The sequence below is a fragment of the Conger conger genome, chromosome 1 (assembly GCF_963514075.1).
Source record: "Conger conger chromosome 1, fConCon1.1, whole genome shotgun sequence".
Taxonomy (NCBI): Eukaryota; Metazoa; Chordata; class Actinopteri; order Anguilliformes; family Congridae; genus Conger; species Conger conger.
Genome location: NC_083760.1, coordinates 81,641,716 through 81,668,499, shown reverse-complemented (window position 1 = coordinate 81,668,499; position 26,784 = coordinate 81,641,716). Strand labels below are relative to the sequence as shown.

Below are 26,784 nucleotides of genomic sequence, written 5' to 3'. Positions count from 1 at the left end.
CGGAAAGTATTCACAGCGCTTCACTTTTCCTACATTTTGTTATGTTTTTTTCCTCAAAATTCTACACACAACACCCCATAATGACAACATGAAAGAAGTTTTTTAGAAATTCACAGCCTATTGCCATGAAGCTCAAAATTGAGCTCAGGTGCATCCTGTTTCCACTGATCAACCTTGAGATGTTTCTACAGTTTAATTGGAGTCCACCTGTTGTAAATTCAGTTTATTTGACATGATTTGGAAAGGTACACACCTGTCTATATAAGGTCCTACAGTTGACAGTGCATGTCGGAGCACAAACCAAGCATGAAGTCAAAGGAATTGTCTGTAGGCCTCCGAGACAGGATTGTCTCGAGGCACAAATCTGGGGAAGGGTACAGAAAAATTTCTGCTGCTTTGAAGGTCCAATGAGCACAGTGGCCTCCATCATCCGTAAATGGAAGAAGTTCGGAACCACCAGGACTCTTCCTAGAGCTGGCCGCCCGTCTAAACTGAGCAATCGGGGGAGAAGGGCCTTAGTCAGGGAGGTAACCAAGAACCCGATGGTCACTCTGTCAGAGCTCCAGCGTTCCTCTGTGGGGAGAGGAGAACCTTCCAGAAGGACAACCATCTCTGCAGCAATCCACCAATCAGGCCTGTATGGTAGAGTGGCCAGACGGAAGCCACTCCTTAGTAAAAGGAGTTGGCCAAAAGGCACCTGAAGGACTCTCAGACCATGAGAAACAAAATTATCTGGTCTAATGAGACAAAGATTGAACTCTTTGGTGTGAATGCCAGGCGTCATGTTTGGAGGAAACCAGGCACCGCTCATCACCTGGCCAACACCATCCCTACAGTGAAGCATGGTGATGGCAGCATCATGCTGTGGGGATGTTTTTCAGTGGCAGGAACTGGGAGACTAGTCAGGATTGAGGGAAAGATGAATGCAGCAATGTACAGAGACATCCTGGATGAAAACCTGCTCCAGAGCGCTCTTGACCTCAGACTGGGGCGACGGTTCATCTTTCAGCAGGACAACGACTTTAAGCACACAGCCAAGATATCAAAGGAGTGGCTTCAGGACAACTCTGTGAATGTCCTTGAGTGGCCCAGCCAGAGCCCAGACTTGAATCTGATTGAACATCTCTGGAGAGATCTGAAAATGGCTGTGCACCGACGCTCCCCATCCAACCTGATGGAGCTTGAGAGGTGCTGCAAAGAGGAATGGGCGAAACTGCCCAAAGATAGGTGTGCCAAGTATTGAGCAAAGGCTGTGAATACTTATGTACATGTGATTTCTTAGTTTTTTTATTTTTAATACATTTGCAAAAATCTCAAAAAAACTTTTTTCACTTTGTCATTATGGGGTATTGTGTGTAGAATTTGGAGGGAAATTTATCAATTTTGGAATAAGGCTGTAACATAACAAAATGTGGGAAAAGTGAAGCGCTGTGAATACTTCCCGGATGCACTGTATGTACACATAGTATTGGCGATCAAATACATTTCTAGATGAAAATTGTCTTTCTTTCTTTCTTTACAAAGTTGGACAAATATTTTTTTGCATCATATGTGTTGACTTTATTGTGTTGGTGAAGGGACACATAGGAAAGGAAAGAACATTTTAAGCAGTTAATGGTACAAAATTGGAAAAAAGGGGTAAATACCTTCTGAAGGCACTGCACATTGCCAGATATTGCTGCATTTACTTAATGATCAAGGAGAGTATGGAGACAAGATTTATTCAGAAACATAATCATTCCCAATATTGGACCAATTATTTTATTCATGTTCATTGATGAACCAGGGAATAAAAGAGGGTGGGGAATTGTACAGGGGGAGATTATTAGGTGGTAAGATATAGACAACCTGCTTTTCTGTGAGAAGTTGTCCTTAGTTTAGCATTTTCAGTTAGAAGGGGGGGGGGGGAGCAGAGCATAAGGATTTAAAAATGTAAATAAAAGAGTCTTCCAGAGGAGGGTGGGAGCAGGGATGGGCCAGTAAAATGAGGAGGAAAGCCTGGGAGGGTGCGCAACGGCTTACTTTGGGCAGGTCCACCATTTCACTGGCATAGTCCCGGAGCTTCCTCTGCTTCAGCCGCAGGTGCCGAAACCTGTCCAGATGCAGACGGAGACGCGTTAGCCACACCTTGCCGAGCGCCACGTGAGCCGCCAGTGAGTGCCTGGCAGTACGCTCCTCTAGAAGAGACCCCCTCCTAGCTTTTTAGCACTGTGCTAACTGCGACTGCGTTCTCCGGGGAAGGGCGTGTGCTAAGAAAATACATAATGATTCACTGATGACTGCCCAGCCATGTTCTGGATTTGAAGTTGTGTCTGCGTAAAGGTCTATATTTAGATTTTTAAAAAGCTACAGCAAACCCCAAATTAGAAAGAGGAAGTTAGCATTAAAAAAGGGTGACGGGGCTCCAGCAAGTTCACCACTCTACCAGGGTTCCTGCAAGTCTACAAATCCAGCAAAAGCCAAAGACCTAATATATAACAGGTAGCACTCCTGCTGGCGTTACATAAGAGGTTTTTTTTTTAAAGTCCTTTATGATTTAAAGTTGGAGCAGTAGAGTCAGCCTCTCCTGGAAAAGGTGCTGGAGTAGTTCCCCTTGATTACTTTCCCCAGTGTATTTTTAGAGGGTCCGGTAACTGTGCTACAGGAAGTCAAATCTCTCCACCCCGATGGAGGCGAACAGCCCGAATGTTTCACAAGGCCCTGGCTGGGAACTGTGGCTCTTCTGCTCTGATTCACACGTTCACACATCTGCACTTCCTATTTTTCACAACTGTGAAGAAGTCCGTGCCAAAGGAGCATGACCTGTCCACACCCTGTCCCCAAACAAAAACACTCTCTCTCTCTCCATTTCTTTCTTACCCTCTTCCTCTCTCACACACACACTCTCTCTCACTCTCTCTCTCACTCACTCACAACTAAGGTTGCTTTTCTCACCGATAAAGGTTGGAATGATGCTAACTGGCACTAAACACCAGTCCTCATCTGGACCTAAAATGGGTTCTAGCATTCTGTGTCTTGAAGATGCTTATGCATTTCTTGTGTGAACACTGGAATTCCCACTGACATGACTTTTTCCAGTAGAAAAAGTGGAATCTGATAATCTATACTGTTGAGGGCCATCCAAGTACAAACAAAATTAGCTGTGAGTCAGGTTCAGAGAAGGGCCTTGTTTAATATGTGTCTATTTGCATATGCAAAATATATTTTCTGCATTTTGCAGATTGAGGCTACAGCACTCCCTTCCACTAGCTGAGCTCTGTAGCGGCAATTTGTGAAAATGCTGACAGGCGAAAGCTGTTTCCGTTAGTTCAAACGTGCTTGCTTGCTGACCTCTTATCAATGTGTATTGTGTTTTGTCCATAATTATCTCAATCGTGCCACTTCCCCCCCACCCCCACACCTCTGTCAAACATGAAATAGGCAGATGACAACAGTAAGGGGTTGTGTGAAATAGAAGCTTTTTATACATTAAAAATCAAAATTAAAATTAAATTCTATATGATTAAATTCAGTAACAAAACACACTTGAAGATTTGCTTTAACAACCACCATGGGATGCATGCCAAGGAAACAGCCTTTTAATTAAAAAAATAAATAAATCTACAGATACACTGTTGGTGGCAATTCAATGAAAGTGCTTAGTGGCCTATACTACAAACTATATATGCCATATTTGTTTTATTTCATTTATAAAAAAAAAGAAAAAAGAAAGAAGATGCAACCGACTACATACAATAACATAATGTGCTTTAAACAAACCTTTATGTGATGTGGTTGACTTTACACAGGGTGATTAACTGGGAGTAGTACTACGGAGAAATTGGGTTAAAGAGAGAGAAACCAAACAGGACAGGGCTACGACACTGGCGGTGTTGTTCCAGCAGTAACAGCAGGCATGCGGATGGACACTCTGTCCCTTTGATCTCAGCAACATCCTTTAGAGCAGCAGTTCCCAAACTCAGTCCAACCACAATCCAAGTGCAATCGAAAGTTTAACAAGCTGTACATTTTTCTTAATTAGGTGCTTTTCATGATTAGAGGGACTACCTACACTGTTCATATTGTGCTTATAATGCTATACTGAAAACAATGCATACATTTAGCAGAAAATAGCAGATAATGAAGAATTCAAAGGCAAAGTGATAACAAAGCAAACATGCATTGTGTTGATACAAATAAGGAAAAATATTTATTTGCTCTCTGTCCCTGCGCTCTGGTTCTGCTCTCTGTCCCTGCGCTCTGTCCCTGCGCTCTGGTTCTGCTCTCTGTCCCTGCGCTCTGGTTCTGCTCTCTGTCCCTGCTCTCTGTCCCTGCGCTCTGTCCCTGCGCTCTGTCCCTGCGCTCTGGTTCTGCTCTCTGTCCCTGCTCTCTGTCCCTGCGCTCTGGTTCTGCTCTCTGGTTCTGCTCTCTGGTTCTGCTCTCTGGTTCTGCTCTCTGTCCCTGTGCTCTGTCCCTGCGCTCTGGTTCTGCTCTCTGTCCCTGCTCTCTGTCCCTGCGCTCTGGTTCTGCTCTCTGGTTCTGCTCTCTGGTTCTGCTCTCTGGTTCTGCGCTCTGTCCCTGCGCTCTGTCCCTGCTCTCTGTCCCTGCGCTCTGTCCCTGCGCTCTGGTTCTGCGCTCTGTCCCTGCGCTCTGTCCCTGCGCTCTGTCCCTGCGCTCTGGTTCTGCTCTCTGTCCCTGCGCTCTGTCCCTGCCCTCTGGTTCTGCTCTCTGGTTCTGCTCTCTGTCCCTGCGCTCTGGTTCTGCGCTCTGGTTCTGCTCTCTGGTTCTGCTCTCTGTCCCTGCGCTCTGGTTCTGCTCTCTGTCCCTGCGCTCTGTCCCTGCCCTCTGGTTCTGCTCTCTGGTTCTGCTCTCTGTCCCTGCGCTCTGGTTCTGCGCTCTGTCCCTGCGCTCTGGTTCTGCGCTCTGGTTCTGCTCTCTGTCCCTGCGCTCTGGTTCTGCTCTCTGTCCCTGCGCTCTGGTTCTGCGCTCTGTCCATGCGCTCTGGTTCTGCTCTCGGTCCCTGCGCTCTGTCCCTGCGCTCTGGTTCTGCTCTCTGGTTCTGCTCTCTGTCCCTGCACTCTGGTTCTGCGCTCTGTCCCTGCGCTCTGGTTCTGCTCTCTGTCCCTGCGCTCTGTCCCTGCGCTCTGGTTCTGCTCTCTGGTTCTGCTCTCGGTCCCTGCGCTCTGGTTCTGCGCTCTGTCCCTGCGCTCTGGTTCTGCGCTCTGTCCCTGCGCTCTGGTTCTGCTCTCTGTCCCTGCGCTCTGTCCCTGCGCTCTGGTTCTGCTCTCTGGTTCTGCTCTCGGTCCCGGCGCTCTGGTTCTGCTCTCTGTCCCTGCGCTCTGGTTCTGCGCTCTGTCCCTGCGCTCTGTCCCTGCGCTCTGGTTCTGCGCTCTGGTTCTGCGTTCTGGTTCTGCTCTCTGGTTCTGCTCTCAGTCCCTGCGCTCTGGTTCTGCTCTCGGTCCCTGTGCTCTGTCCCTGCGCTCTGGTTCTGCTCTCTGGTTCTGCTCTCTGTCCCTGCGCTCTGGTTCTGCGCTCTGTCCCTGCGCTCTGGTTCTGCTCTCTGTCCCTGCGCTCTGTCCCTGCGCTCTGGTTCTGCTCTCTGGTTCTGCTCTCTGTCCCTGCGCTCTGGTTCTGCTCTTTGTCCCTGCGCTCTGTCCCTGCGCTCTGTCCCTGCGCTCTGGTTCTGCTCTCTGGTTCTGCTCTCTGTCCCTGCGCTCTGGTTCTGCTCTCTGTCCCTGCGCTCTGGTTCTGCTCTCTGTCCCTGCGCTCTGTCCCTGCGCTCTGTCCCTGCGCTCTGGTTCTGCTCTCTGGTTCTGCTCTCTGTCCCTGCGCTCTGGTTCTGCTCTCTGGTTCTGCTCTCGGTCCCTGCGCTCTGGTTCTGCTCTCTGTCCCTGCGCTCTGTCCCTGCGCTCTGGTTCTGCTCTCTGTCCCTATGCTCTGGTTCTGCGCTCTGGTTCTGCTCTCTGGTTCTGCTCTCTGTCCCTGTGCTCTGGTTCTGCGCTCTGTCCCTGCGCTCTGGTTCTGCTCTCTGTCCCTGCGCTCTGTCCCTGCGCTCTGGTTCTGCTCTCTGGTTCTGCTCTCTGTCCCTGCGCTCTGGTTCTGCTCTTTGTCCCTGCGCTCTGTCCCTGCGCTCTGTCCCTGCGCTCTGGTTCTGCTCTCTGGTTCTGCTCTCTGTCCCTGCGCTCTGGTTCTGCTCTCTGTCCCTGCGCTCTGGTTCTGCTCTCTGTCCCTGCGCTCTGTCCCTGCGCTCTGGTTCTGCTCTCTGGTTCTGCTCTCTGTCCCTGCGCTCTGGTTCTGCGCTCTGGTTCTGCTCTCTGTCCCTGCGCTCTGGTTCTGCTCTCGGTCCCTACGCTCTGGTTCTGCTCTCGGTCCCTGCGCTCTGGTTCTGCTCTCTGGTTCTGCTCTCTGTCCCTGTGCTCTGGTTCTGCTCTCTGGTTCTGCTCTCTGTCCCTGCGCTCTGTCCCTGCGCTCTGTCCCTGCGCTCTGGTTCTGCTCTCTGTCCCTGCGCTCTGGTTCTGCTCTCTGTCCCTGCGCTCTGGTTCTGCGCTCTGGTTCTGCTCTCTGGTTCTGCTCTCTGTCCCTGCGCTCTGGTTCTGCTCTCTGTCCCTGCGCTCTGTCCCTGCCCTCTGGTTCTGCTCTCTGTCCCTGCGCTCTGGTTCTGCGCTCTGTCCCTGCGCTCTGGTTCTGCTCTCTGGTTCTGCTCTCTGTCCCTGCGCTCTGGTTCTGCTCCCTGGTTCTGCTCTCTGTCCCTGCGCTCTGGTTCTGCGCTCTGTCCCTGCGCTCTGTCCCTGCGCTCTGTCCCTGCGCTCTGGTTCTGCGCTCTGTCCCTGCGCTCTGTCCCTGCGCTCTGGTTCTGCTCTCTGTCCCTGCGCTCTGGTTCTGCGCTCTGGTTCTGCTCTCTGGTTCTGCTCTCTGTCCCTGCGCTCTGGTTCTGCTCTCTGTCCCTGCGCTCTGTCCCTGCCCTCTGGTTCTGCTCTCTGTCCCTGCGCTCTGGTTCTGCGCTCTGTCCCTGCGCTCTGGTTCTGCTCTCTGGTTCTGCTCTCTGTCCCTGCGCTCTGGTTCTGCTCCCTGGTTCTGCTCTCTGTCCCTGCGCTCTGGTTCTGCGCTCTGTCCCTGCGCTCTGTCCCTGCGCTCTGTCCCTGCGCTCTGGTTCTGCGCTCTGTCCCTGCGCTCTGTCCCTGCACTCTGGTTCTGCTCTCTGGTTCTGCTCTCGGTCCCTGTGCTCTGGTTCTGCGCTCTGTCCCTGCGCTCTGGTTCTGCTCTCTGTCCCTGCGCTCTGGTTCTGCTCTCTGGTTCTGCTCTCTGTCCCTGCGCTCTGGTTCTGCTCTCTGGTTCTGCTCTCGGTCCCTGCGCTCTGGTTCTGCTCTCTGTCCCTGCGCTCTGTCCCTGCGCTCTGGTTCTGCTCTCTGTCCCTATGCTCTGGTTCTGGACAACCACAGGGTGTGCTGGCTTTTGTTTTGACCTTAATATTCTGCAACCTAATTAGACCCAAGAAACCAGCCAGGGGGGCAACTGGGTAATGGGCTGCTCTAGTTTAAATGACCAAATTAGCGCTGACTAACAATGACATGTAGCACATAACTACTCCCTGTGTCTCTAGTGCCTCTGATTGACAACAGGGGCCTGTTCCACAAAGCAGGATTACTTGAATATGAATAAGTGTTGTGCTTTCTTAAATGTCAGCACTCACTCAAACTAGAAAAAAAGCAATAAAAAGCAATCTACACCTCCAGCATTTTCACTATAAGCCATTTAGTTAGGTATTTTGTAATTTGAAACATTATACATTTAATTGTATTTTGTATTTAATTGTAATTGTATTTTGTCCAGCCCTGGATGGTAAAATACACACAAAGGCACACACTACAAATAGACTATCACCTTCAGATGTGTCACTTTTTGTGCATATATTGTTGTTTCCAAACTCCAAACGACTTTTTAAGGATTGGGTAATATTGTACTATTGCAAATACTGTACACTTCTCAGGTAATTCTGACAAGCTTAGGTTTATGGTGAAAACGGAAGAACCACAGCACGAGCGTGCTTCACACACACACACACACACTTTCCATTTGTGTTTCTCGGTATAGTACTGAAAGGCTGCATTAACATCTTCTCACAATCAAATGTTTTCATCCGTGACTAAATTGGCCAAATTCTAATTTTAAGAGTAGCACATTGGTGTTGGTCAAAACATTGCAGCGTACGCACATGCATGCATGCTTGCACATACACGTGCCTGCGCTTGCTTGCTCACGCACACGCAGACACACACACTCACGGATGCACGTACACACACACGCATACGCTCTCACACTCACGTATGCGCGCACGCACACACACACACACACGCACACGCACACACACACACACACTCACGGATGCACGTACACACACACGCATACTCTCTCACACTCACGTATGTGCACACGCACACACACAAACACACACACACGCACACGCACACGCACACGCATACAGACACACACACTCACACACACACACAGACACACACACATGCACACACGCACACACACACACTCACACGCGCGCACACACGCACACAGACACACGCACACAGATACACACGCACGCACACGCACACACACTCACACACACACGCACACATACTCACACACACACATACACACACACACACACACACGCACACACACACACATACACACACACACACGCACACACGCACACAGACACACACACACACACGCACACACACACGCACACAGACACACACTCACACATACTCACACACACACACACACACACACACAGGCACACACGCACACAGACACACACACTCACGGATGCACGTACGTGCACACACAGTCACAGCTACTGCACTCACTTTCGGATGGCCTCCAGCAGGCTTCTCTGGTGTTGCCGGTGCTCACCGCGGTTCTGCTTCCTGCCGTTGGCGCGGTGCAGGAGCCAGCACTCCCTCAGAACGTTGGCCGCCGCATGCCGGAGCTGCAGGATGCAAGCACAGCCCAGCCTGCGTTCAGTAACGGGCGTGCTGGCTTAACACGCGCACAGTACAGTACTATGTCCAACAGTCCAAGTCTAAGCACTTCCCAGAGTCCATCTGCAAGACCTAAGAAATATAAGGTTCTAGCAAATGAGTTAGTGTCATAGATAGATATGTTGTTAATAGAGTTATTCGATAGGATTCTGATATTGTACATTCAGAGGTGTCTGTCATTTTGATCGATGAAGAACTGTCCTGGATTTCAGTTTTGAAGCTTTAGTTAAGCTTTGAAGTTCAATATCTCAAAACGAATTATAAACCTTATAATTACAAGGTCACACACATTCCTAGAAAACATTTATTGCAATCAAGAACATGAAATGTATGTTTTCTAGAAAAATATGGAACGTGTGTTTGAATGTGTTCACAGAAATGTATAAGCATCTAAAAGACACAGAATGCTGTATCACTATAACTCATTTTAACTCCAGATGAGGCCTGGTGTTTAGTGCCAGGTAGCATCATTCCAACCTTTATCAGTTACAAAAGCAACCTTAGTTGGGAGTGAGAGTGAGAGAGGGAGCAAAAAAAAAAGTTTTAATAGCTTTAATAGCTTTAGTAGCAATCCAGGTGAGTCCATGTTCATTGCTCCAATTCAAGCGAACCGTGTTGAATTGATACCTTTTGTTCAGTAAAAAAAAAAATGAAACCTTAAAAAGCACAAAATGGAATGTGTGGAGTAAGTGGCCACAAACATTTCCAACCTCAAGCTATATACTGTGCGGGTCAGAAGAACAACTATCTAGGTCATAATAATGTCCCACGTTTCCTGTTGTTTTCATCCCAGCATTGCTCTGCTTCCAAACCAGAATGTTATTATGCCAGCCAGAGCCTGGTTGCCCCCCAGTCCCTGATGATGTCACTGGCACTATTAATAAGAAGATTATTATTAGTCAGTCTCCAATAGTCCAGATGTCTTCCCCTGTTCCTGCCTGTGTAAATCAGAGATGGAGACAGACAGCAGTTGGGGAGGGGGGTTTCGGGCGACACACAAGGATGCTCCCTGCGGCAGGATGTGACTATCGCCGGCAGCCTTCAACCGCGCCCCCCCCCCCCCCCCAAACGAAAAGGGCCTACTAGTCGTCAGGGAGATTTTTGGGAATAGCTGAAGGCACGAGCACTTGTGTCTGTAGCACAGGGACCGCTTCCATCGTCTGAGGAACAGTGATGAGATAAGACCGTGTGTGTGATTTGACTCTTGCGTGGTTGTGTGTGTGATTGGACTCTCGCTCGGTCTGTAGCACAGGGACGGCTTCCACCGTCTGAGGAAGGGTGATGAGATAAGACCGCGTGTGTGATTGGACTCTCACTTGGTCGGTAATGCCACGCGATCGCCTCCATCTATTTTCATGAATGGAAAATGTGATAGCATCTTCCGCAATGCACATTTATTTTCAGTGCACTCCTCCTTCCTCCAGATAAGCAAACAGATGGATCCTGTTGGAGCTCGCAACACAGCGTGCCCCCAACCTCCTCCCTTACAGCAACATGTGCACACACACACACACACACACACACATGCACGCACGCACACATCAACGCATTCGGTTTCCTTTCTGACCCAACTCTGTTCAGGACAGACACAAGTCCTTTTCCTGACACACACTATTGTTTCCTCTTTCTGACGCCTTTGTGAGGCTATAAAGAGATGTGCCAGCACCAAGCCCCCCAACCACCCCTGCCTTTTTCCCACACTATCATGCCCTCTGGAATGCCCTATTTAAGGGAAAAATAATATTATAAAAAGATACCCAACCATAGCACGCGTGCCATGCGGAAAATATTACCGTTTCCAGCCGGGACGCCTCATCCGCTTGGCCATGCTTATTGTTTTTCTACTGCAATGTGGAGTAACATCACTGCAGGGCTACGCCTCACTGTGCATAATGTTGGACTGATTGATATTTTGCTAAAGGCGTTTTTTTTCCCCTGGATTTCGTGACTTATTATATTTTTGAGGATTTTTTTACTGATTTGGCATGAAACTGTATGTCCACCCTGAAAGATATTTCCAAACTTAGAGGACCATGAATTCAAGCAGAACAGTAACCGGGATCCTACTGTTACAAATTTATTTCCCCATATTTATTTTTGTATTTATTTATCCAGGAGACCCCATTGACAGATCTCTTTTCATACAGAAAATGTAGGTCTCTATGGTGTAATGAAGAGTAAGTTCAGTACAATAAAAATAACAAATATAATATGCTAATATAGCATGCAACATACAGTGCAGTCTGTAAGTATTTGGACAGTGTTACCATTTTCTGTTCTTGTGGTACTCCAACAAATTGGATTTGAAATGAGACAAAGAATGTGAGGTTAAAGTGCAGACTGTCATCGTTAATTAGATTCTACATTCATATTGGGTCCATGTAGGAATTACATCCCTTTTTGTACAAAGTCCCGCTATTTTCTGGGGCCCAAATTCAATTGCTTCCTTGAATGGGTTTGGAGGCATTTGACTGCATCAGCATTATCAATGAAGGCAAGTGAGCCTGCACCTGTGGCAGCCATACATACCCAAACTATAACACCCCCGCCATCATGTTTCACAGTTCTTGGGCAGTTCCTTTTAGCCTCCACACTTTGCCCTTGCCATTACTCAACAATTCAATCTTGGTCTATCTGTCCACAAGACCTTTTTCTAGAATTCTGCAGGCACCTTTTGGTACTTCTGGCCATCCCGTTTCGCAGCTAACTAATGGTTTGCATCTTGCAGTGTAGCCTCTGTTTGTAAAGTCTTCTGTCTGTCCAAGCCTGCCTCCTGAAGAGCTTCTGATCTGCGGGTCGGTGTTTTTCTTCATTATTAACTGTAGAGGTCTTCATTGGCCTTCCAGCCTCTTGACAATTACCAAGCTCACCAGTGCCATCATTCTCCTTACTGATGTTTCAAATTGTGTATTTTGGTAGATCTATTGTTTAGCCTATGTCTCTGACTGTTTGTTTTTTTCAGTCTCATAATGGCTTCACTCACTGTCATTGGCACAACTCTTGTCCTCATGTTACATTACATTACATTATTGGCATTTTGGCAGATGCTCTTATCCAGAGCGACGTACAGTTGATTAGACTAAGCAGGAGACAATCCTCCCCTGGAGCAATGCAGGGTTAAGGGCCTTGCTCAAGGGCCCCACGGCTGTGCGGATCTTATTGCGGCTACACCGGGATTAGAACCACCAACCTTGCGTGTCCCAGTCATTCACCTTAACCACAACGCTACAGGCCGCCCTGTCATGTTGACAAACGCCAATAACAGACTCCAAAGGCAATCAAAAGCCCAGAATCATCATCACTGATACTGAAAGCTTTCTCATCCACCTGCCTAACTAGAAACAGTTGAGAAGCCAACTTTCCAATTACTTTGGTCCCCTAAATTAGGGGGTACTATATATAATGTATGTGGCAGTCTGCACTTAAATATTCATTATTTAATATCAAATCTAATATGCTGGAGTACAGAGCACAGAGCCAAGCTGATTAAATAAATAACACAGGTAATGAGCTATATTTATGCGTAGAAACGCTAGAAAACTGCATTGCTTAATTTCAGAAAGTTTACTTAAACTATTTTTGCCAATTAAGCACTTTCCCTGTGAAGGAAGGGTGTGCAAAAATACAACAAACAAGGGTGCCAATTTTGACAGCTTTTTCACTGAGAAATTTTATTGGAATATAAAAGAATATTGTTTTCCCATACTAGCTCATTACTTGTATTGTTTAGTTACATTGACATTTTATACAACCCTTCTTGCTCATCTTTATCAAGGCTGCCAGGAGGTGACTGTATACAGTATAGCACGTGTTAGGATTTCTATATGAAATAAATGAGAAGAATCTCTGGCACTCCAGGCCCAAGGTGTCCCTGCCCCTAACACAAGCACATTGTTGACGAAGGACCGGTGCCTTGATTTACCCGTTTGGAGATCTGAATGTCCATCATGAAGTAGTGGACGTGTTTCTCCCCTTTGTTCAGCGCCAGCTGTTTGGTCACCACTGCCACTAGCATGGCAGTGCAGGCCACACCCTGAAACCAATATTACATATTGTCATTGACATTACATTTTGGCAGTCGCTTTGAATCCAAGGTTCTTCCGCAGGTTAAATCCATGAATAGCAAAACATGCATGAACAGCTGTTCTAAACTAAAAAACAATAGTCATCATGAATAAAGAAATAATTTATTAAGGATTAGGATTAGTCAAAATGTATATTGGAAGGGGGGGGGGGGAAATCAGGAGGGAGGACTAAAGTGTAGTCTTAAAAGGTGTTTTTCCCAAACCAATCAGCAAGTTCCTCCTTTGCCCATGTCACCCTAGGGGAGTTCAGGCACAGATCTCTATAAATTCCATTCATAAAAACCACTAAACAATACATTTGAATTTAATTGAATTGACTTTTGTGCCATTTGGTTGAGTGACCTCTCCTCTGTTCTTGCATGTCCACAGTAACACTATAATATTTTCCTTTTCAATGATCTTTTCATTCTTTCACTGTTCTGAGTAACATCACTGGCAGCTTTTGGGGAACTTGTCAAAGTTGACAAATACCAAAAGAAACACTGTGGACAACATGCATTGCACAACTGAAATGAAAAAAAAAATCTTCCCCTTAGTCTGAAACTATAGATCAAGAAGTGCATAAAGTTTGGTGTTTTAAAATACTGGACATAGAATGAAAATACCAGGGGATATCCAGAATTTTGACAGCCTATTTTTACCTTTCCTCCTTTTTGTCAGCAGTAGTGAAAGAGAGGGAGAGAGTAAGGAGAGAAGACAAGCAGATCAGTGTGAAGACAAAAATCATCCGCGTGTATTCAATGTAACTAAAATCTGGGGTGTGACAATGAGTATGCACCAATTCTGAATCCGTTCATCATTTATCCTCTCATTTAACTTATTTTTTTTCCACAGCCAATGGCTATTACATTGAACTGAAATGCATGTTTACACAACAGACCACAATGTTGCAAGACATAGGGTTCTGTGGGTGATGGGATGCTGAAAGCTGACAAAAACAGCCTCTCAATAACTCAATAACTAGTACAGAATTGAAGTATTTGAAACCTTTAACATCACAGGTTGGGGTAGGTGGTGCATAGAGAATAGGAAATATTTGAAGTCATAGGTACTGGATGGCACACCCTCCTAATGCCGCCATGCCAAAAGCTATAAACCACCTGAAAATTGAAATGTTGGAACATTTTCCCTTAGAAATGGGAGAAAGCGTATAAAAACAGAAGGGGAGACAGAGTCGTGAGGGCTTGTTTTCCACTCTATCTTCTTCTTCTTGTGGCCAGCTCATTGGCTCCGATCGGAAACGGAGGGAGGTGAGCCAGACAGCCAGGCTGGGATGCAGCGAGCTTGGACCCTCCCACAGTAGCATGCTCCCTCCCTCCCTCACCTGCCTGCCCTCCCTCACCTGCCTGCTCCCTCCCTCCCTCACCTGCCTGCTCTGCCCTCCCTCACCTGCCTGCTCCCTCCCACCCTCACCTGCCTGCTCTGCCCTCCCTTGCTCGCTTGTTCACTACCACCTGCCATCCAGCAAAGGTGGGTTTCCAGTATGGCCCACTCATTTTCCTCAGATCTATGCTTTTTCCTATAAATAAGCGAAATAAGCACTCTGAGAACATCACTCTGTAGGGACATCACTCTGTAATATGCTGTATGGAGTGTATGCTGAAGTCATGGATGGACATAAGCATAGCATGGCAAAAAGCTACAGACAAAACAGTGGGACTGCTACCTGATGCAGTTCTGCGTCAGGGAACTTTGTCTCAAGAGTACGTTAGCTATTACTTTCACCTCAAAGACAGCTTTCCATATCGCAGGGCTGATATTGGCTCAGGCGGTAAGAGCAGTGGTCCGGCAGTCGGAGGGTTGCCAGTTCAATCCCGCCCTGGGTGTGTCAAAGTGACCATGAGCAAGACACCTAACCCTAACCTAACCCTGACGAGCTGGTTGGTGCCTTGCATGGCAGCCAATTGCTGTAGGTGAGGGGAACTCCAAAACAGCTCGAATAACTCAAATCGTTAAACCCAGTGCCCTCATATGCATTGAATGCACCACAGTGGCAGAAAAGTTAATGAACAGCTGGAAGCAATGTGAAGGGGCAGTATCAGGGCCTCAGCCAGGTGCTCCAAAGAATGTCACAGGAGTGTTCCCAGGAGCACAGATAATATTCCTATGGCCAGGCCTGATACTCTGCTCCAGCGAAGGAATGCTTTGAAATAATTTAATTTCCCAATGCTAAAGTAGCACAGATGACCAATCACAGAAAAAAAAAAAAAAAGCTTTCTTGTGTGTCCTCGCCAAATAAAATCGAGGTATGGGTGGATGTAAGACAAATTATGAGGGCAAAAGTTTGATCACGATGGTTCAGATTGAAGACGTTGCTTGCAAAATGCAGCTTTGCTTGTGGAACATGCACACACGGAACAAGGACATGCTCATTTGGCATGAAGACTTGCACAGATTAATGTGGGGAGTGGTAAGTGTCAAAACCATTGCCTAAGTACTCACCAAACGTGTGACCTGATGTGTGCATCAATGAACACAGAATATGCGTCGAGTGATAGCAATTTGGGGCAAACAGCAATGCTCAGATTCTCCTGTCGTCTGACATGCCCTGAATCAAATGTCACGTTCCGCGCAAACACTTGCGCTTCCAATTACAACAGCGCAACACGTCTGATGTGACGTGTAATTTGCGGCAGACATCAGACATGTTAATGGTTTGCTCTGAATTGCAAACAAAATGTCTATCCTATCATCTTAAACAAAAAAATAATAATTTGAACATCACATAGACGTGGTGAGATTGCAATACTAAACGCAAGAGGAAAGTGCCAAAACTATTGCCTGACTAATCAGGAACAGGTGAGAAGCAAACTGTCCAATTACATTTGGTCCCCAACAAAGGGACTATGAATAAAAAATTATTATTCCTACAAGGATCACCCGATGTGGCTGTAAATAAACTCAAATTACACCAAAATTGAAGGTGACAGTTTGCACTTTAACCTCATATATTTAATTTCAAATCCAATGTGTTGGAGTAGAGGCAAAAGAACCAAAACTCTAGCACTGTCCAAATATTTATGGACTGCGCTGTAGCTTCTAAAATAGCTTCACGTTCTTATGTCCACCTATTGCCCTGGATGAGCATCTGGATATTTTTAATTCTGTGAGTAGATAATGAATTAAGTGCGTACGATACACGTCACGGACGAAAACCGACACCGGTAAAAAACCAGCAAAAATGGATTGTTATCTCATTACAGGATGAAACTCTTCCGGGTTGTTGTTCAGTGCGACCTAGGCTACTTCATTAATGTGGGCAATTCTTCATGCCAAATGAGCATGTCCTCATTCCATGTGCGCATGTTCCGTGAGCAAACCCGCAGTCTTCACTCCAATAATCACCTTCCGCGAGCAGGTCTTCCTTCCGAACAAGGATCTCAGTAAGGGCATTAATCAACCCCCATACACAGGAGCATCCATCCCTGAACACAACGCACCGTCTCGAGGTTCTGCGTTAAGTCTCCGCGACACCGCAAGAGTGACGATTACCATGACTCCGGTGAACAGGCACACCATCTTCCCGCATAAAGTTTTGGGGGACACGTCTCCGTACCCCACCGTGAGGAATGTAATAGCAATGAGCCAGAGAGCAGTCAGCATGTCACCCGTTTCCACCTGGATCTGCCTGCGAGAGGAGAGGACAGAGCACAAAAATACACAATGATGAGGACAGCATATCTCAGCTCGTCAGGCACTTAATTAAAAACTATCCAGCATCGCCGCAAGCCTGGAATAGAATACCCCATGGGTCTATGCCACTACTCCATGACCAAGTTTCTGTGTCAGATACTCTTCCTGATATCCATGCACAATTTACTGAGTTCCAGCTATAGCGCCTTGTTCTATTGGGTTGTCCCTCAACTTGAAAAAATGTAGTTCACTTTAATACATTTTTCGAATTGAAAAACCTCAGTGAAATCCCATTTGAATTCTACACAGCCCTCCCCTTGACACCCTAGATAAAAAATTATAATTTTAAAACATGGAAATCCACACTCGGTTTTGCATTCCATGTGTTTGGTTTGCCAATCTGCGCAGTCGGTCTTGCAAAGGATAAGCGAACACGCGGATTGCAAAACTGAGGGTACGGATTGACAAACCAAGTGCATGGGTTACAAAACTGGACCAGACTTGGGGATAATGTCCAACAAGGGTGATAAAAAAAAGAAATTAAAAAAATATATATATTTCTTCTGGTTTGGTGCTAATACCGTTTGTGGGTGCCTTACAATCTGTCTACATTCTTTAATAAGCCTGTTCCCACCCAGTGCTTACTGGATAACAGAATGTTAAGTGCAAACACAGCAATTCCAATAGAAACTGCATTGGGCATTGAATCATCTCTTTTTCAATGACCGTGACCTTGGAATCATAAGGCTCTATTTGTGTTCTGAGCATTGTATGCATACTTTTTATACAGTATTTTTGTGTAAAACCTTAATGCCCTATAAACAACATCTTCATGACACTAAATCATTTTTGTAAAAAATAAAATGTCAGTTAGAACCTTTTAATTCTAAGGTCGTGTGATGATTTGAATTTAGCCAACTTCCAATCCTGATAAAAGCATTTGGTTGTGAGTGGTTGTAATGAAACGTGGAAAACACATGGAAAGGGAGCAAGTGTAACATGATTTACTGTAGTGTAATTTTGTTTTTTTACATGATTGAGCTGTATCAAATGACTAAACTTGTCAGAATTACCCACTTCTGGGGAAGTGTACTGCATTCACTATTTGTGAACTGTAGTACTGTAGGGGACCACATTACTCATCTTAGTAAACAGATGGCAGTGAATGATAAGGCGGTGTATCTTTTGACAAGCATATACCAGGAATAATAACAACAAAATCTTTTGAAAGTCCTCGTCTAGTGTTTGTGAATCCTTATATAAAGCCATTTGGCACACATAGGCAAAATCATATCTTGTTAACACTTCAGATACCAGTACAATTCCTGAAAATCACTGGCAATTTTACAGGAAACATATTTTCCCCCAATATGTAGAATAGAATTCCAAGTATATGACTGTGCTGCAGTTTTGATTTCCAACTAATTTTGCCGGAGAACACAGGAATGTCCTCCGACCTTTGACCTCTGCCCTCCGACCTCACCCGTACCTTTCGCACAGCGTGAGCAACCAGGAGGCGCTCAGCCAGAAGAAGACGATGAAGACCAGCAGGGTGCGGCCCGGGTACTTGTTCATCAGCACCTTCAGCACGAAGCGGAAGGTGAAGTTGATGTTGTTGAGCGAGCCGATGCTCCTGTAGGAGGCGCTGAGGAGCACCTTGCTGTGGAGGAGGATGGCCCTGTGCACCAGATAGAGGCGCAGGAACATCAGGCTCGAGAGCAGGGGCACCGGATCCAGAAGATCGTCCCTGTTCCGGATGGAGGAGCAGAGGGGGGCGGAGGAAGAGTTGCCCTCCGACCCCCCCTGCCCTCCTTGGCCTCGGTCAGCGGCCGGCCCTAGTGTCCCCATCTCCGGCCATCCGTAGGTGGTGACAGGGTGGATGGCACAGACCACCAGCTCCAAAGAGATGCCCAGCACCCGCTGGCTGGTCATGGCAATGCGCCAGTCCACCTGGTTGTGGTCAATAATGAAGAGCTGAGGAGGGATGAAAAGAATAGGTAGGGGTCAGAGGTGAAGGAAAAACCCTTGGTTGGACAACTGTAAGTCCCTTTAGATAAAAGCGTCACTTTGGATGTCAGTCGCTTTGGATAGAAGTGTCAGATAAAGTACCAGTCATTTAAATGTAAACTCAGGACTTGTCTCTGTGGTCTCTGCCAGTTCTTAGATGTTGTTGTGCTGCTGTTTCATTGTTCCTCTTTTTATTTTTGTATTTTATTCTCCCTTTCTCTTTTATTCATTATTTCTGCTATGCTTTTTATCTTTTTAAAGCACGTTGTATTGCACTTGCTTGTTTGAAATTTAGCTATGGAAAAAGTTCATTATTATTATTTGTATTATTATATTGCCTGAAAGCCTGACAAAAGGTCTGTACCTGTGTGCCTCTTAGTGCATGTTATCTAACTGTTTATGGAATTTTAACTACAATGCATGAACATAATCTTCTCCCATCTGCTGCTTGGAAAAACTGCATTTTTGCCCAGATCTTGACATAACACAGACCTCCTGCCATGCAGCCACATCCACAGAGGTCAAGAAATGCCTGGTGCATCAAAAAGAGCAGTTGCCCCTCTGCAAAATGCAGAATTAAGGAGAGAACCCCCTCTAACTGGGACCATCAATCAAGGGTAACATCAGCTTTTCAAGTGCTAACAAACCAATGGGAGTGAACTTCACATTGTTTCCAAGTTTTAAGTTTCCAAGCTCTCAGCCAATCAGGGACAGGCATTCCTATCAATGTGGGAATCTGTCAGTACCAAGCACCAGAACTAGGGAGAGACAGGCATTCATTTTCAAGTGTTAACCTTGTATGTGAGCTGACATTAAGATTCCCCCTTCCGTAGGCCTTTATGGCTGAACAGTTGGAGGAAGCTGTCAGACAACAAGGTGAAATTTAGCCTCGTAAGCACACAAAGGCAGAAGCTATCATCCAAGTCATTTACATTAAAAAGAATATTCAGTTGGTTAAACAACCGCCAAGCTGAACCTTAATCTTTCACCCAGTTTTGCTGAATTCACATCCTTTATGTTTATTATGGTAGGAATATCAGTGTACTCCAAGTACAGCCTGACTTATTTCAAAATGTTTTAAATCAAATGCTTTTACAATTCTGTCATGCTCAGTCAAATCAGTCTTCCAATTTGGCATTGTAATTCCCATCAAGCAATTCTTGGACATCTCATAGATACCATAGAAAAAGACTTTGCTTATAGTCAATGGGAAGGCAATGGGAACATGGATAAGGCTGCATACACTTTCTTTCAAGGGTTACAGCAAACTGTGAGCACTTTATTAGGTATTTATTAGACCTATTAGTCTTCTGCTGCTGTAGCCTATCCACTTCGAGGTTTGATGCATTGTGTGTTCAGAGATGCTATTCTGAATACTACTATTGTAGTGTGTGGTCATTTGCATTACTGTCACCTTCCTGTCAGCTTTGACCAGTGTAGAAGAACTTTTAATTTCGTGCTGTGTGCCTTCTGTCCTACAGGTGTTGCTGGATCAGCATACCACCTACTCCTACTCCTCCCCCTTTTTACTCCTATATCTTTCTGGGAGACTTCCAGTTCTGGGAGTATTACCATCATCGTGCTACAGATGTGGTTTGTTTCCATATAACTTAAATAAAATAGAGACCAACAGCATTCAGTCTAAGTGTGTTCTTTGTTATATACACAACGCAGATAAAGGGAACTAATTAAAGTTTCACGACACCAGTTTGTCCATTCTCCTCAGACCTCTCTCATTAACAAGGCATTTTTTCCCATAGAACTACTGCTCACTGGATGTTTTTATTTTTCCCACCATTCTCTGCAAACTCTAGAGACTGTTGTGTGTGAAAATCCAAGGAGATCAGCAGCTTCTGAGATACCCAAACCACCCTGTCTGGCACCAACAATCATTCCACAGACAAAGTCACTTCCATCCCATTTCTTCCCCATTCTGTTAGTTGATGTGAACATTAACTGAAGCTCCTCATCCGTGCATGATTTTATGCACTGCACTGCTGCCACACAATTGGCTGATTAGATAATCACATGAATTCGTAGGTGTAATAAAGTGCTCAGTGTGTGTACATATAATTGATTTTAAGGAAGGAAAGGAAAAACATTCCACCCATCTACATCATCAGGAGTCATTTGGATAACTTTTAGGATGACTATTTATAGAAGGGTAATTACACAAATTATCCACTGCATGTTTACATTATTATAAAAATAAAAATACTAATTAATGGGTAACTATTCCTCTAATATTGACTTAAAGACTGGTTCTTGAATTCATATTGAGGAAAGGGGGTCTGCTTTCCAGGCCCTCACTCATTAACCTGTTTATTGTTTCACGCAAATTGATTTAATTTTCTTCAGGAATGTAGCTCATGTCTCGCACAGTTGGTTGTAGTTAGCGATACAAGTACATACATTTTTAGCTCTCACATACTTTTTCAAAACCATGTACTCAAGCCTAATCAAGAAAATTATGATCAAGTTATGAGTGAGAGGGGGGCCACAAGAAGTGGAAGAATAAATATTGTACTGTGTTGGATCAATTTAAGTAAGTCAACAAGGGAGAGACAATTTGTTATTTGTTCATTCCATGAGCTTCCAATATAAAAAACATAAAATGTCAGCCAGTCCATCACAGGGCACACACACCATTCACTCACACAATCATACCCACAGGCAATTTAGACTCTCCAATCAGCCTAACCTGCATGTCTTTGGATTGTGGGAGGAAACCGGAGTACCCGGAGGAAACCCACGCAGACACGGGGAGAACATGCAAACTCCGCACAGAGAGGCCCTGGCCAACGGGGATTCGAACCCAGGACCTCCTTGCTGCAAGGTGGCAGTGCTACCCACTGCACCATTCGTGCCGCCTAGAGTTCAACATTGCAACAACATTGCAACAACATTCAACATTGTAAATTCCAATTTACATACAATTTAAATAGCATAAGCATGACACAATGACATGAACAGGTCATTCAGCCCGACAATGCTCCTCATTTTTCTACAAATTTTGTTGGTCAAATAAAGTGGTCCTGACTTATGTTTTTATTTCTCACATAAAGAGTATACTTCAGGCAAGCCACGAGAATCAAGCTGCTCTGCTTGAATCAGCTGATGGCTCAGCTGATTAGTGATGTTTACCTGTCACGGTCCATTAACAAATCAGGGCGGTCTATTTAAACGGCCTCTCCTTACTCATTGGCGCTCCCTCCTGCATGCAAGCTGCTGCAGGCTGCCAGTCCAAACCATGTATGCACGTTACAGACCACTAGTCTAGGCTTTACCCTCGCATTTGTTAGACTATGGGCAGCACAGTGGTACAGTGGACAGCAAGAAGGTCCTGGGTTTGAAGTTTGCATGTTCTCCCCATGTCTCTGTGGGTTTCTTCCGGGTACTCCAGTTTCCTCCAACATGCAGAGATATGCTGTCAACCTATCCTGTACAAATACAAGCTCTCCCGTGCTGTTCTGCATGCTTGTATGGATGGCTAGGAGGGCTTCCCGAACAGAGCCATACCACCATATATAACTGTATTGCCTTCTAAGATTGTCAATAAAGATTCTTTATTATTTTCAAAATAACCTGACTGAAGTAGAATTTTCAGGTAGTCCATAAGTATTTGAACAGCTTCCTTAGTGTAGATGTAAGAAAAAAAATAAAAAAATAAAAAATAAAAAATAAAAAAATAAAAAAATAGGCCCTGGTCCTTATCTTTGTTGTACGGGTAGCAATTGAAATTGTACTTCCCTCTAGGGTCTTTCAGTGCACTTATCCCTGGTTATGGGTATGCACTTTGTTGTACGTCGCTCTGGATAAGAGCGTCTGGCAAATGCCAATAATGTAATGTAATGTAATTTAACTAAGACAATTGTTTGGTGGGGTTTAAAGACATCCCATGACCTGGGGGATTCCCCCGCACCTTTTGGTTCCTTAATTAACTGTCTGTCAAATCTCCACAGAACAAGCAACCTTGTTAAAGGTGACATGATATTTTGCTGTAGGAAATTTTAGTAAGAATTTCACCAGCACTCCATGGTTAACATTCTTTTTCTAAAGGGACCCTGGTTTAAGTCTTCATCTGAAGGGCAGCTCCACCTACTCTTTACCCATAAGACACTGCTTCTACTACTTGGTCCCAAGGGACAATAACAAGCTCGCCAGGATCTCTTCCTGCAGCCACTTGCAGTAGCTTTTCTCAGGAAAAAATACAAGCACAAGCCAAATCCAACCATGCTTACCCTGAACTGTTTTACAAGAGACGAAGAGTGTGCTAAGACTGCTAGCTAATGTGCCTGTACACCACGGTACCCTTTCTCTTTCCCTCTCTCTAGCTATAGTAACCCAGTGTGCAGTACATTGTATTGTAGAGGGTTGTGTGTGGTCTTTGTTGGCTTTTTCATGCTCCATTCATTAATTTGGCAGCATGGAAATAGGCATGTAAATCAGGAATAATGAAACTGCATTTGAAGAAGTTAACTGTAAATGATTAGCCAATCTCCGCCGTATTTGAAGATTTGGAAGATTTTGGGCACAAGCCTGTCAAAATGGAAACTTCAAGAAGATACAATGACTTTTAGATTCTTTTTCAAGATTAAGGAAGCAGCTCTTTTTCATTTGCTTAGCTTTGCAGCCATAAGTGCAAGTTGTGGCTAGCTTTTTAGCTGACGTTTCCCTACGAATTAATCAGTAATGCCTTACTGTGCACAAGAGCATGTGAGATGGCTTAGTATGTAGTTTCAGTTTAAGTCAGTTTATGCCGCTAAAATTAATTTACATTAGGAGATTAATTTACAGGCAGATCTTTGGTCAGGGTTTTAGTTGTGACCCATTGCCTCTTTTTTCACTTCCAGTAGCTGCACCGGGCCACCGATGGATGCTATTAGCTAGTGTATATGAAGAGGCAACTGCCCCTTTAAACATGTATATGCCATAGTACACTCCATCAGAAATTATATTGGAAAGCATGAGGTATATCAAGCCTCTCGTATCAAAATAAAATACAAAACTACATTGACGAGCAGACTTTAATAAAAACCTGGCAAAATAAAATTCCTAAGAGCAGAAAGGACTACATGCCCTTCAGTGCAGAACCCATGGAAAAAAAGATGCATACAACTGAATATTAAATCCTGGTTCAGCCCATAACATGTGCCCATACACTGCCATACACGGTCTCACACACTGCTTCCTAATCGTCCAGTGGGAACGGACCAGTCCATTCAGGCCACATTTCTCCAGGTCTTATAATGACCATAATTACCTTTCCATTACCAACTGATTTTTACATCTGAAACACGAGGTTAGCTGCCCCCCTGTCAACATAATCAAACCAATCAAATTACTGTAACCTGAGGCAACAAAAAAAACCCCTGAAGATGCTGCTTCCTCTCTAGGATATAATTCCTCAGCCCTAGACAGACAAAATGGGAGTGTAGTCTTTGTATGTGTGTGTGTGTGTGTGTGTGTGTGTGGACTGGATCTACTCATACAAATTAGGGTACACTGTACACTGTAGCTAAGTCAAGGAGCTATGAATGTGAGACGGTGTTGTGAAAAAAAAAAAAAGGTTGGATCAAACTGCTCATGGCCAGAGATAAACACAGCCCCCCCGAGAGTCCAGTGGGATGGGATGGGGGCAGGGGTAGGAGTAGGGATAGGGGTAGGAGTAGGAGTAGGAACAGGTGATGTGTTGGCAGCCTCTGTCACATGAACATGTACTTAGATACTCAAGACATCACGGGGCACAGGCCAAATAGCTGAGTCCTTCTGCCCAAGCTGGTGCACGGGGTAGACAGCAGGGGTGTCTGTGAAGCGGGCATAATGCCACAGTGCGCGACCAGCCTGACCTTTCTTCACATCTTGTGAATCTGGCCTCCCCACCCCACCCGCCGGGGGGGGTCTTTCTTTCGAAATCCTGTGCCATCTTTGCTGCACAGACACACAGACACATCTACGCAGCAACCTGCTGGTGACTGCTAGCCTGCACAGGGCTCTTGAAACACAAACACATAAAAAGTTGATAAAAAGTGAAAGAGATAGCGATGCAAAATCCCGCTCTGAAAAAACTGCTCCACGTTGCACTTCGTTGTTAACCTGTCCTATACCGATAAGCCTGCTAGCAGCTCTGCAGAAGCCATAGGATCAGTCAACCGTATGGACTGACCAGATAACCCTTCCACCACTGAACCTCCTCAGACGCCCATATCTCTCTTCAACACTCAGCTAGGTCCTCTTTTTCTGAAAGCCCCCAACACCCCCACCCCCAGCCTAGCAATACCAAGAGCGTCCATGTCACAGCCCAGGAACAGCAGGGCTTCTAGCCTCTCTACCGCAAGGTTGAACATTTCTGGTGAAGAGCACTCTATACTAACACATTTTCCTAGGAGCTTGGAGCACAAAAAATGTCAGCGCACACTAATAAATCCCAAATATGGGAGCACTGTAGAGTTAATTAACTCTATCACCCCTGGTGAAAGAGTTAAGTAGCAAACTTGCTGTCCGTCTCTCCCCTGTTAATCACATTGGCCTCTGCTGGTCAGAAACGTGGAAGCACAGGTGTAGGGCACCACTGGTTGGAAACAGTATTGTGTTTCACAGTATTTGATCTGAGCTGCTGGCTCCTGATGAGGAGACAACAAATTTCACGGTGGGGATGAAAACCAAGACGTCCCTCGCAAAGCTGAGAGTGCTGCTAAACCTCCCCTGCGGCTGGCTCTAGGTCTGTGCTCCTATGCCTCTGCCAGACACTGGACATGCAATACTTCTAATTGGTTTCACAGATACAGTAGACGGGTTATGCGTACGAGTCCTTACACAGCAACTTCATGGCAGAGCTTGAAGCCTTTACAGCTTTTATAGTCTTCCCCATTACTGCACAGCCTGAATGAGTCAATGAAGCCCCACCTGTTTAATCCAATCACAAGTCAAAATACATTTACCTACCAAGAACCAGGAAAGGCCTGGAAAAAGTAAAAGGTTAAGATGTGCTTGTGTTCAAGCCACCTGCACTCTTTACATGAAATCCATCAAAAAAAATGACATAGGTGTAATTACAGATTATGTGAGAAAAAGTGCTACTGCAAGTAGCACTTTTGCATGTCACTTGTTTTTCACCTGTCTATAACAGCCTTGTATTTTATACCTTAAACTAGGACTTTGGAATTTGTATTTGTCTCTGTAACTGTAGTTCCTCAAGTTATTGTTGTCTTGATATGGTACTTACAGACTTGGACTATCTACCTTGTGTATTGGACATACACTCAGTGATCACTTTATTAGGTAGACCTGTACATCAGCTTGTTAAAGCAAATATTTGATCAGCCAATCATGTGGCTGCAACTAAATGCATAATGAAGACGTGGTCAAGAGCTGACAAGACAGTGAGAGTAATGCAAAGTAACCACATTACAACAGTGAAATGAAATGTAACGCAGTGTAATGTAATGCATGTAGATCTTAATGGCGTGATTTACTGTACACTGTAACTGTGACAGACAGTTCACCTCACCCCACTTGGCCAGATGCCGTAGTAGGTGGCAGTTTGCACGTTCAAAAGTCGGCCAGAGAGAAGTGGACCGCACATTTACTCACCCGGATGTCCTTGTAATGGAAAGCCACAATGAGAACGAGAAGACACCCCGTGGACAGGCTGATTAAGCAATTGATGATAAAGGCATAGATTGAGCTCTGGAAACGAAGAAGAAAATTAGGCAGTTTAAAGGCGGGGGGAAGTTTCATGTTATTCTTAACAAACCACTTTATTCCTTCTTCTCTTTCTTGTTTGCTTCCCGTTTTCTATTTTCTAGTACCAATCAATTTGTGTGAGATGCCCTGCCTGTATTTTAATTCTGTTTCGCTGTAATTACATGAGAGAAATGACAAGCACTGATGTGTGTGAACATGCTGACAATAGACTTGGAATGTTGCCTTGAAATATCCACCAAAAGTCCATAATGTATGCACACAAACTTAAACTCTTCTCAAACATTTGATGCAAACAACACTAATTAACATGAATATGATATGGTTGATGTAAA

The 26,784-nt window shown here is 45.3% G+C and overlaps 1 protein-coding gene across 4 annotated transcripts in view; it reads right to left on the bottom strand.

Annotated features, from left to right (window-relative positions):
• Nucleotides 1–26,784, bottom strand: part of kcnn4 (potassium intermediate/small conductance calcium-activated channel, subfamily N, member 4) — a 39,740-nt gene that overhangs the window by 7,604 nt on the left and 5,352 nt on the right. For 3 of the 4 annotated variants that reach the window (XM_061238585.1, XM_061238594.1, XM_061238606.1), the window contains exons 2-7: nucleotides 26,339–26,434; nucleotides 18,228–18,712; nucleotides 16,598–16,733; nucleotides 12,943–13,053; nucleotides 8,847–8,968; nucleotides 2,023–2,092 (exon numbers count right to left, since the gene is read on the bottom strand). In XM_061238585.1, coding sequence (XP_061094569.1) covers nucleotides 2,023–2,092; nucleotides 8,847–8,968; nucleotides 12,943–13,053; nucleotides 16,598–16,733; nucleotides 18,228–18,712; nucleotides 26,339–26,434 — 1,020 coding nt within the window. Of the gene's footprint in view, nucleotides 1–2,022; nucleotides 2,093–3,759; nucleotides 3,810–8,846; nucleotides 8,969–12,942; nucleotides 13,054–16,597; nucleotides 16,734–18,227; nucleotides 18,713–26,338; nucleotides 26,435–26,784 lie in introns of all 4 variants that reach the window. The other variant, XR_009708534.1, reaches the window with a different exon arrangement.